This window comes from Heterodontus francisci, chromosome 37, assembly GCF_036365525.1.
Source record: "Heterodontus francisci isolate sHetFra1 chromosome 37, sHetFra1.hap1, whole genome shotgun sequence".
Taxonomy (NCBI): Eukaryota; Metazoa; Chordata; class Chondrichthyes; order Heterodontiformes; family Heterodontidae; genus Heterodontus; species Heterodontus francisci.
The window spans coordinates 45514862-45526911 of record NC_090407.1 but is presented as its reverse complement, the minus strand read 5'-3'; the positions used below and the strand labels follow the sequence as shown (position 1 = coordinate 45526911).

At 44.3% G+C, this 12050-nt stretch overlaps 1 protein-coding gene across 1 annotated transcript; it reads right to left on the bottom strand.

Moving 5' to 3' along the window:
* Nucleotides 1–1243: 1243 nt before the first annotated feature.
* LOC137352275 (complement C1q subcomponent subunit B-like) lies at nt 1244–6586 on the bottom strand. Its single transcript, XM_068017574.1, has 3 exons — nt 6424–6586; nt 3188–3382; nt 1244–2509 (listed from the first exon to the last, which is right to left on the bottom strand). Exons 2-3 carry the CDS (start codon nt 3369–3371, stop codon nt 1953–1955), a joined length of 741 nt encoding a protein of 246 aa, XP_067873675.1. The 5' UTR covers nt 3372–3382; nt 6424–6586; the 3' UTR covers nt 1244–1952.
* Nucleotides 6587–12050: the final 5464 nt, after the last annotated feature.

Genomic DNA, 12050 nt, shown 5'->3' with positions numbered 1-12050 from the left:
TACAGGGAGCTAGCATAGACTCGGTGGGCTGAATGGCCTCCTTCCGGGCCTGACATAATTCAATGAGTCGCCACTGAATTAACAATCGGGGAAGTAATGTTCTGATTGCTGTGTTGATAAATCAAAATTTCCATTTGTATTCTTTTTTAGAATAAAAATCTATTAATTGTGGAGTGTATAATTAATGAGAAAGTTTCAGCTGTAATGTTAAAAAAGCACTTGCATTTTTGTAGCGCTGCTCATCACTATCTGATGTCTGAAAGTGCTTCACAGCCAGTGAGTGTAGTCCCTGTTGTAATGTAGGAAATGTAGCAGTTAATTTGTGTACAGCACGCTCCCACAAACAGCAATCTGGTAATGTGCAAATCATTTATTTCTGTGATGTTTATTGAGGAATAAATACTGGTCAGGACACTGGGGCAAACTCCCCTGCTCTTCTTTGAAATAGTGCCATGGGATTTTTTACATCCACCTGTAGACAGGGCCACGGTTTAACATCTTATCCGAAAGGGGAACTTGAACCCAGAAATTTCTGACTCTGCGGGGAGAATGCTACCAACTGAGCTACAGCTAACACTAAAAACACAATCTTTCTCAGGGAAAAGGTTCCTAGATCACTCTTCCATTAAAGTATCACCAATTTTGTGCCTCCATTATTTATGCTTCTATCTGAGTATTGGAGATACAGCTTTCTGCCCAAGTATGCCTGCTCCAGGTCGGTGAATGTACTGCTGGTCAACCACAGGTGGCATTCCAGGGAGCCCAGAATTTTGCCTGTCCTGCCTCTAAAGGTAACGTTACATGGGAGTTGGGCTCTGGCAGAGGGAAGACTTGCCCCAACCCACCCCATCCCCCACACTCGGTTGGATGCATCGATCGGTCCAGAGAGAGATATAAACCTATTGGACACAAATACAACCCCAAATTCCTGTCCCCCTACTCCCATCATACCTCCAATGGCACCACCAAGCCCCAAAATGTCCTTGCTCATGTTTTTATTTTTCTCCAATACAAAGGAAGGGTGAAGCAATGATGTTTATCCTCAGCTTAAGGTAAAAAGCCCATGTATCGATGTGTTTTCATGTCTCATCAGCTTAGAAATCAAGGTTGTTCTTGAGGTGTCAGTTATTTTGGGCTGTTGCTCAGTTTGTATCCATTTCTAGCTTGTCCTCCACGTACTTACCACTTTCCATATCAGTAGCATTTTTATTTAAATTTATTGTACATTCTTTGTAATCCAGGATTAAATAAGGTGATTAGCTTTATTTAAGTTTTAAAAACATATACAGAAGTCTTCGTTTACATAACAATTTGCAAGCTGAATGCATGAAGCAGGCTGCTTCCAAACGTTTCTTTAAATTGATACATTGTTAGATACTGATTGCTAAGGCAACGTTGCTAATTTACATACTGAAATTGATGCATTTTACACTTACAGAATTAAAGTTATATCTATCAATGTTCAAAGGCAAATGGAGATCTGCAATTGCGTGTGAAATTGATTTAATTATCTGACTACACATCCACTGAGAGCACACACGTGAAATTCGGACATGCGTGATAGACCATCTTCAGTGAATTCAAAATTCGATGGATTATACATTTTCTTTAAAATCATAACAATGGGCAGCTACATAAAAGATCAAATAAAGCAGAATTGTGACAGTCTCAATAATTGCTGAGACATTGATACAGTGCCATGGGATAGGAGACAGTAGATTCGACAAACAGTGACACATTGGTCTGAAATCTCCCTTTGCCAAACTCATTAACCTTTTTATTTGAAATGGGTTAACATCCTTATTAAAATAAGCATAGAGGTATTTCAGACGTATGTGTTAGGTGTATACTGGTGTCTTATGGTGCCATTTCAAAACCTTGGTTTTTCAATACAAGACTAACAGCTCAACTATAGACACAACTTGATGCTATGTCATCTTCCAGTTGGTGTTTTAATCTGGGAATATAAGGAACCCACTGAAGACACTGTCAGCTCCCTCCACTCCCAACATCGAATTAGAATCTGTCGTTTGAAGATGGATTTCATCGTCTTGCTGCAGTTTAAGGACGACGCCCCCCGAACTGACCTGGAACACATAGTGCACCAGATCACAGAAACCAACGATCTTTTCTCTATTGTGCATTATGTTGACACAGAGACTCCCCTTGGAGGTTGCATGATATGTAAAGTAATACAAGCCTGGTATCTGACACTGGAATTTTCCTGATCTTGATGAATAACTTCTTTGTTCATTGGTTATCAGTTTATCAAACTTTATTACTTCGTTTTTTCTGGGGCTGTTACTTGTGCTCCTAGCCATGGAAAAGGCTGACTTCAGGGTACTCGTATGGTCTCCAACCTCTCCTTTTTCACCCTTTTCCCCCATTGAACCCTTTTCTCCTTTTTCTCCTGTTTCACCATCAGGTCCCACTTTTCCAGTTGTGCCCTCGAAGCCTTGCTCACCCTTATGTCCTTTATGACCAGTCAGACCAGTTGATCCAGAGGGACCTGTCAACAGCACATGTCTTATAGTTGATGACTGGAATCATACTTCTGATTCATGCTTTATTACACTTTGACACCTGAAAGTCACATTTCTAAATGTTCAGAATAAACAGCCAAGCTCCAGGCAGGGTTGGGCCTGGGCATCGGGTTTACACTAATGGGACCAGTTTGCTACTGGTTTGCTGGGAAGCGATTAGTTCCTGAGTATAGAGATAAGGAGAAGGGGGAAACGACTCATACCGGTGGCTCTCCCCTTTTCCTTTGCCCAGGGATTCTTTGTGGATCTCAGGAGGATGTTGGGATGGGCAGGGTCTTTGTGCCTAGAACAGGTGCAAACTGGCACTTTCCAGCTCATGGTCAGTAGATGCGCTGAGCAGGTGCCCAGCAGGAAACTCTGAGAGGGACAAGCTGCAAGCTCCTATGGAGATCTGCAGGCTGGAAATGCTCTGGGTCCAGGTTCTAGACAGCAGTCAGTGGCCATTACCACCACTGGAGGCCCCTCAAGCCCAAGATATCACATCCCATTTACTCTTAGTTGAGACATCTTTATGGCCATGAATTTCAGACAACACTCACAGATCACACATTCCTGATGAGCTGCCCTTGTAGGAGTGTTTTATGTTCTCCAGTAATCACAGTTTGACTGTGTGAGGTCTGGAAACCTGAATTTCTGTGAATTACCTGTCTTTCCTTTCCTCCCAGGTGCTCCATCTCTGCCATTGTCGCCCAGTGCCCCAGGCATTCCAGGCATGCCAGGGGACCCGTGAATACCAGAAGAGGCCAGACAAGTATCTTGAGCTGATGACGCCACCACCAACAAGAGTAGCACCAGTCCCACATGGTTCATTTGATGTGACATTGCCATGTCAGACTACGCTGTAAAAATAATATATATATATATCTATTACTAGAGCTCACTGTCCAGTGTTTGAAGCAAACATTGTCAGTTATTTATTTTGTTCTGTACAGTCTACTAGAAAAATATACTATTTCCAAGCATATTATAATGGTGAATGTCACTGGAGAATCTGAAGAAATGTTGAAACCGCTTCATCATTGACGGGAGTTTCAATCTTTCTTGAATCTTGGATTCCTTCTCGATAAAAACATTAAGATGCACCTTGCAGGTAATTATACAAACTCCAACAGTTACAGTGACGAACAGTAAATCTCTAAAGAATGAAATTAGTGCATGGAAACAGTTGTAACAAAGCATTCAGTATTTCAAGGTGCACCATCCTCGTGAAAAAAAAATGCTTGCAAACTCTTTGAGAAGATGTAGAAAACCCATGAACCATTGCTATCTCAATGGTGTCACCAGTGTCACAGATATTCAACCAGTCATACAAAGCAGTGCAATCCAGAGTACACATCTTCACATTCTCAAATAGTGATGTGTTGCCATGCTTGTGCCTTGGCATGTGTATTTTTGTTTTCTCCTGTGTGATCTGGGCACTTCTCTGCAGTATACCCTATGTACAAGGGACCCTCCCTCAGTAATACCCTTGAGATAATAGGTTCATGACCAAGGATGTTGGGATGGGATTCACAGCATCACCTGATGTAGATGATTCATGGCAGTTGGATTGCAGATTGCATTCCAGTGGAAAATAGGGGCCCTCATATATATGGGTGGCCAGACAGGACTCATGAATAGGATGCTGACTTGACATCTTCCCGCTCCTGCCGCACAAGGGAACTCGAAATACAACTTTAAAACTCAGTGCCCAGCTCAGGATCTGGTTCCCGGGGAATCAGGCCCAGAATCCGTCTCCCAGCAAGTCCAGCCCAGAATCTGGCTCCCAGTGAGTCCAGCCCAGGATTCAGCTCCATGTTTTGCCCGGGGTGGTGTGGGTTGGTGGGTTGTGGTCAATACGGCCCCCTCTCCCCACCCCTGCTCAGGCCTCAGATTGAAATTACCGATCAGGCCCTGATAACATCATTGACCCAATCTGCATATTTAAACCAGGAGCGCGTTTTGTTCCTGCAGGTGTCTTTCTCGCCTGCAGAAAAAATTGGGACATGTCAGAAAGACAGTGGGATCAGGCTGGGTCAGTGGACTGCATTATTTTAATTGTCCTGTGCCCACCGACACATGAAATCATCACCCTTTATTCTTACATGGCTTGTGGGCATCACCAGCAAGGCCAACATTTATTGCCCATCCCTAATTGCCCTTGACAACTGAATGGCTTGCTAGGCCATTTCAGAGGGCAATTAAGAGTCAACCACATTGCTGTGGGTCTGGAGTCACATGTAGGCCAGACCAGGTAAGGATGGCAGATTTCCTTCCATAATGTCAACCAGATGGGGTTTTATGACAAACGATGATAGTTTCATGGCACCATCACTGAAACTAGATTTCAATTCCAGACTTTTTAATATTAATTAATTTATTGAATTTAGATTGCACCAGCTGCCATGGTGGGATTTGAACCCCTGCCCCCCAGGACATTAACCTGGGTCTCTCAATTACTAATTCAGTGACATTACTACAACACCACCATCTCCCCATCCTGCCATGTAATGGTGATTATCATAGCATGGACTCCCTCTCTTATCAGAGAAGCACAGAGACAACAATGAAATGTCAGTTACATGGAACCCACTGTTCTCCTTCAAAATGGAATTGGTAAAGTGGCAAAGGGGTAGATACTTCTGCTAGGAGCTTGAGTGTGAAGCAGCTCTTCAGCCAAGCTCACAGAGGGAAACTGGGTGAGGAGAACTGCACATCTGCAATAGACTACACTGACTGAATGCCTCTTATTCTGCCTGCCCAGTTCTCCTTTACATGCTGTACCCTGGAGTGTCCCAGTGACCCAATGGCACAACCTGAGACACATAGACCAGCATGTTGCACAGCCCATGATAAAGCCTGGCTCGAGTATAAAATTAAAACCCGACCCGGGCCCAACCCTACCACAGTCAACCCAAATCCAACCCGAGTCCAAGTCCTTTAATTTTTTTTCACGCCCGGCCGACCCAACCCAACACCGAATATCCTTCATCCGTTCCTGCAGATGGAATTGTGGGGAATCATAGGTGAGCCAGATCCCATGGCTTCCCGGAAGCAGCACCGTCCAGCCCGACTCCACCCGAGCCCGAATGCTGGACTCGGAATTTCGACTCGACCCGGCCAAAACCTGACACGTAGTCAGGCCTAGTCGGGTTCGGGTCGGGTAGCCATGATGCCCTTGGTGCTTAGAGTGGGAGTAGCAGTGCGATTCTGCATTGGATCTCAGTGCCCCGGGCTCGTCAGAGGGAAATCAGGCAGCATATCAATTTCCAATCACTGTTCGTTCCCAGTGCAGGAATGAGCAAATATGCAGACATGAATGTGGCCAGGGTGAAGCTCTGAAGCCTCCCACAGTCATACAGCCTGTTTTCACTCAGTATTGCTACTCATGCATGAAGAATGGCCATTTGGTTGATATACTGCAGAGCTTTTGCATTAGTGGAACCATCGCACTGCACAAGATCCTCGTCTTTTCCAACCCAGGACAGGAGCAAGGAGATTAAAATGAAGTCAGCAATAAGGTGAAGATAAAAACTGTCTGAAAGAAAATATTGGACAATTCCAAATTTGAGATCAGTTTCTTCGGTGTGAGGAATAGACATTTTTGCAACAAGTTTCAGGTTGTAAAGTTTTTATAAATATTTTATTACAGGAAGAGTTTAAGCCCACATGCACAACAAAAGATGAAAATTTCAGGAACAAAGATTCTGAACAATACCTTATCCAACACTGTCCTATTGATAAAATTAATTGTCTCCAAATCTCTCACTAAACAGTTAACTCTGGATTCCCAGATGTATCCCACAGACATCTAAACACTGACGAACATTTCAAACTAGCAGCATTTGTATAAAATTATATTTACTGAAATATTGAAACGTTAGAGTTTGCTAGATCTTACCTTGATCGCTGTCTGAAAGTTTAGTGAGGAAATGAAGCTGGAGGAGATATTACACAATTCTGAATAATCCTTCAAAAAAGACTGAAACACAAAAATAGGGAGGTTCGTGTTGTATGCATGAAAGATTAGAATTGGCAGGCAGCAATGCGATAAAATCCTTCAGACTAGCGCCAGTGTTTGTCCTGACCCTGGAGTTCAGCTAATACTAATGCCAAGTTTCATTTCCCTCTTTACAAGAAATGGGTTGTGAGTCATGCTTTTTTTTGCACTTTGCTGTTGAATTCATTCTGGGATAGAAAAGCATGTGGAATTTTAAATTACCTTGAGTGCTACCTAAAAAAAACTATTTCAAGTGAGAGTCTGTTATTTGGTTTTGTTGTGTTTCCTCTTCCTGCTCTCCAGTTTATACACTCCTCTGTTGAGGGTACTGACTCTGGCTGCAGTTCTAAGAGTGCCAGGCACCTTCCTGTAACTCACTCAAGTTACATATCTACCTGTGGGAGATTTGACTAATTATGATGTTGGTCTTGCCAGCAGTGCTCACATCCCATGAATGAATAAAAAGAAAAGTAGGTTAAGTACCCACGGGGAACATCACAGATAAGCTCAATCCTGTCCTCACAAGATGCCTGGCCCCAAGCACTAAGCACATACAGTGAATTTGTTACACGCTGCCTCTCCTGAACTCAGTCTAGGGAAGAGCTCGACCTTTAAATCATTTTTAGAGAAGATGCAAATGGTAAATGCTCTGGTCTGTCAGGCAGCAAAGCAGATTGGGGGCAAAGCACTGCTACACAGCACAGCAATAATGATATCAGAGCTAGAGACAAAGCACAACGCTCATAAAAACTACATCAACAGGCTTTCTGCAAACTCCTCTCAGTCATTGCATTTTTCATGGGAAGACTGCGACAAGAGAGAGAAAACTGGCCCCATTTCCCTTGCTACAGTATCCTGTTCACTGGGCCTTGCAGAGAGAGAAATATTGAAGTCTGGTTGGGCCCGATCTCAGTCCCTAGTGTATATTTCTGGCTAGACCCAGCCCCCTGTGAATTTCCTGGCTGGGCCCAGTCCCCAGTGTATTTCCTGGCAGTCCCCAGCGTGTGTTTCTGGTGGGCCCAGTCCCCAGCGTGTGTTTCTGCTGGGCCCAGTCCCCAGTGTGTGTTTCTGGTGGGCCCAGTCCCCATTGTGTGTTTCTGCTGGGCCCAGTCCCCAGCGTGTGTTTCTGCTGGGCCCAGTCCCCAGTGTATTTCCTGGCTGGGCCCAGTCCCCAGCGTGTGTTTCTGCTGGGCCCAGTCCCCAGTGTGTGTTTCTGGTGGGCCCAGTCCCCATTGTGTGTTTCTGCTGGGCCCAGTCCCCAGCGTGTGTTTCTGCTGGGCCCAGTCCTCAGTGTATTTCCTGGCTGGGCCCAGTCCCCAGTGTATTTCCTGGCTGGGCCCAGTCCCCAGCGTGTGTTTCTGCTGGGCCCAGCCCCCAGTGTGTGTTTCTGGTGGGCCCAGTCCCCATTGTGTGTTTCTGCTGGGCCCAGTCCTCAGTGTATTTCCTGGCTTGGCCCAGCCCCCAGTGTATTTCCTGGCTGGGCCCAGCCCCCAGTGTATTTCCTGGCTGGGCTCAGTCCCCAGTGAATGTTCCTGGCTTGGCCCAGCCCCCAGTGTATTTCCTGGCTGGGCCTAGCCCCCACTGTATTTCCTGGCTGGGCCCAGTCCCCAGTGTATGGGGGGAATTTTAAAGGCTGTGCAAGAACTGCTTTGGTGGCGTGCAATTTAAGAAAGGAGGAAGAGCGAAAACAGGGAGCTACAGACCTATTAGCCTAATATCAGTAGTAGGGAAAATGCCAGAATCTATTTAAAAGGATGTTATCACGAGACACTTAAAAAATAATGGTTGGATTGGGCAGAGTCAACATGGATTTACGGAAGGGAAATCATGTTTGACAAACCTGTTAGAGTGTTTTTGAGGATGTAACCAGCAGAATAGATGAGGGGTACCCAATGGATGTGGTGTATTTGGATTTTCAGAAGGCTTTCGATAAGGTCCCACACAGAAGATTAGTAAATAAAATTAGAGCACATGGGATTGGGGGTAATATACTGGCATAGATTGAGAATTGGTTGATGGACAGAAAATAGGGAGTAAAAATAAATGGATCATTTTCAGGTTGCAGGCTGTGACCAGTGGGGTACCATAAGGATCAGTGCTCAGGCCCCAGCTGTTCACAATCTATGGATGTGGGGACCAAATGTAATATTTCCAAGTTTGCTGATGACACAAAACTAGGTGGGAATATGAGTTGTGAGGAGGATGTGAAGAGGCTTCAAAGGGATTTAGAAAGGCTAAGTGAGTGGGCAAGAACATGGCTGATGGGATATAATGTGGAAAAATGTGACGTTATTCACTTTGGTACGAAAAACAGAAGTGGAGAGTACTTCTTAAATGGTGAGAGATTGGGAAGTGTTGATATCCAAAGAGACCTGGGTGTCCTTGTTCATAAGTCACTGAAAGCTAACACATGGTGCAGCAAGTAATTAGGAAGGCAAATGGTATGTTGGCCTTTATTGCAAGAGGATTTGAGTACAGGAGTAAAGACGTCTTGCTGCAATTGTATAGAATCTTGGTGAGGGAAGGGGGAATGACACAGGGTCGGGCGATTGGGTGCATGGAGGAACAGGGAGGGACGCTGCCCAACGCCTGACACATGTGCCCAAAAATATTGGGTTGGGGGGGTGGTGGGTGGTGCTGGAGTGAAAACAGAAATTTAAGGAAAAGTGGATTCAAAGAACTTCAAAGATTTTCTGTGGCTGCAATCAACTGATAATTGAGAAAGCTGCTGATCCTTGAGGCTTGCAACACAAAGATTCATAGAGATGTGGCTCATGAGCTGCTAACACTGAAGGCGGGTCCCACCTATGAAAGTCTGTCTCTGCTGCATGGTTGCAGTTAATTCTGTGCCCGTCACCTCACCTTTAATTTGCATGTAAAATTTCGTGCAAAACAGAAATGAGAGGAAGCTGAAATGGCAACAACTTTCAGTTCTGCCTTCAGAAATTCCGCAGTACTCATAAAATCCCGGCCTAGATAGCTACAAAGGATCATAGAAACATAGAAAATAGGAGCAGGAGTAGGCCATTCGGCCCTTCGAGCCTGCTCCGCCATTCATTATGATCATGGCTGATCATCCAACTCAGTAACTTGTTCCCGTTTTCGCCCAATATCCTTTGATCCCTTGAAACCCAAGAGCAAAATCTAACTCCTTCTTGAAAACATACAATGTTTTGGCCTCAACGGCTTTCTGTGGTAGTGAATTCCACAGGCTCACCACTCTCTGGGTGAAGAAATTTCTCCTCATCTCAGTCCTGAATGGTTTACCCCTTAGACTATGACCCCTGGTTCTGGACTCCCCTACTATTTGCCCTACTCAACTGCCTTTTTTACCACCTGTTGGACCAGCATGCTTACCTTCAGCGACTGGTGTACGAGAACACCCAGGTCTCGCTGCATATTCCCCTCTCTCAGTTTATAACCATTCAGATATTAATCTGCCTTTCTGTTTTTACCACCAAAGCGGATAACCTCACATTTATCCACATTATACTGCATCTGCCATGCATTAGCCCACTCACTCAACTTGTCCAAATCACCCTGAAGCCTCTCTGCATCCTCCTCACAATTCACCCTCCCACACAATTTTGTGTCATCTGCAAATTTTTGAGATATTACATTTAGTTCCCTCATCTAAATCATTAATATATATTGTGAATAGCTGGGCCCTAGCACCAATCCCTGTGATGCCCCACTAGTCACTGCCAGCCATTCGGAAAAAGACCCGTTTATTCCTACTCTTTGTTTCCTGTCTGCCAACCAATTTTCTATCCATCGCAATACACTACCCCCAAACCCATGCGCTTTAATTTTACATGCTAATGTCTTATGTGGGACTTTGTCAAAAGCCTTCTGAAAGTCCAAATAAACCACATCCACTGGCTCCCCCTCATCAACTCTACTAGTTAAATCCTCTGTCCGATTCTACCACTGTTCTCCAAGTGCTCTACTATAAAATCTTTCATAATGGACTCTAGAATTTTCCCCACTAGCGACGTCAGGCTGACTGATCTATAATTCCATGTTTTCTCTCTACCTCCCTTTTTAAATAGTGGGGTTACATTAGCTACCCTCCAATCTGTAGGAACTGTTAAAGAGTCTATAGAAGCTTGGCAGATGACCACCAATGCATCCACTATTTCTAGGGCCACTTCCTTAAGTACCCTGGCATGCATACCATCAGGCCCTGGGGATTTATTGGCCTTCAATCCCATCAATTTCCCCAACACCCTTTCTCTACTAATACTGATTTCCTTCAGTTACTCCCTCTCACTAAACCCTGTGTTTCCCAACATTTATGGTATGATATTTGTGTCCTCCTTTGTGAAGACAGAATCAAAGTATGCATTTAGTTGGTCAGCCATTTCTTTGTTTCCCATAATAAGTCCCCTGTTTCTGACTGTAGGGGACCTACATTTGTCTTCACCAATCTTTTTCTTTTCACATACCTATCGAAACTTTTACAGTCAGTTTTTATATTCCTCACAAGCTTGCTCTCGTACTCTATTTTCCCCTTCTTAATCAATCCCTTGGTCCTCCTTTACTGAATTCTAAACTGCTTCCAATCCTCAAGTCTGTTGTTTTTTCTGGCGAATTTGTATGCCTCTTCCTTGGATTTAATGCTATCTCTAATTTCCCTTGTAAGCTATGGTTTGGCTACCTTTCCTGTTTTACTTTTGCGCCAGACAGAAACAACCAATTGTTGCAGTTCATCCATGCGCTCTTTGAATGTTTGCCATTGCCTATCCACCGTCATCCCTTTCAGTAATGTTTCCCAATCCATCATAGCCAACACGCGCCTCATACCTTCGTAGTTTCCTTTATTAAGATTCAGGACCCTAGTCTCAGAATCAACTACGTCACTCTCCATCTTGATGAAGGATTCTATCATATTATTATACATAGGAGGAGGAGTAGGCCATTCAGCCCATCGAGCCTGCTCTGCCATTCAATATGATCATGGCTGATCATCCAATTCAATGCCTCTTTCCCACACTATCCTCATATCCCTTTATGTCATTGGTATTTAGAAATCTGTCAATCTCTGCTTTAAACATACTCAATGACTGAGCTTCCACAGCACTCTGGAGTAGAGAATTTCAAAGATTCACAACCCTCTGAGTGAAGAAATTTCTCCTCATATCGATCCTAAATTGTGTCTCCTGGTTCTAGACTCCCCAACCAGGGGAAACATGTTACCTGCATTTACCCTGTCTATCTCTAAGTATTTTGTAGGTTTCAATGAGATCACCTCTCATTCTTCGAAACTCTAGACAATACAGGCCCAGTTCCCCCAATCTCTCTTCATAGGACAGTCCCGTCATCCTGGGAACAAGTCTGAAACATAGAAAATAAGAGCACGAGTAGGCCATTTGGCCCTTCGGGCCTGCTCCACCATTCAAAAAAGATCATGGCTGATCATCTAATTCAGTACCCTGTTCCCGCTTTCTCCCCATATCCATTGATCCCTTTGGCATTAAGAAATATATCTATCTCCTTCTTGAATATATTTCATGACTTGGCCTCCA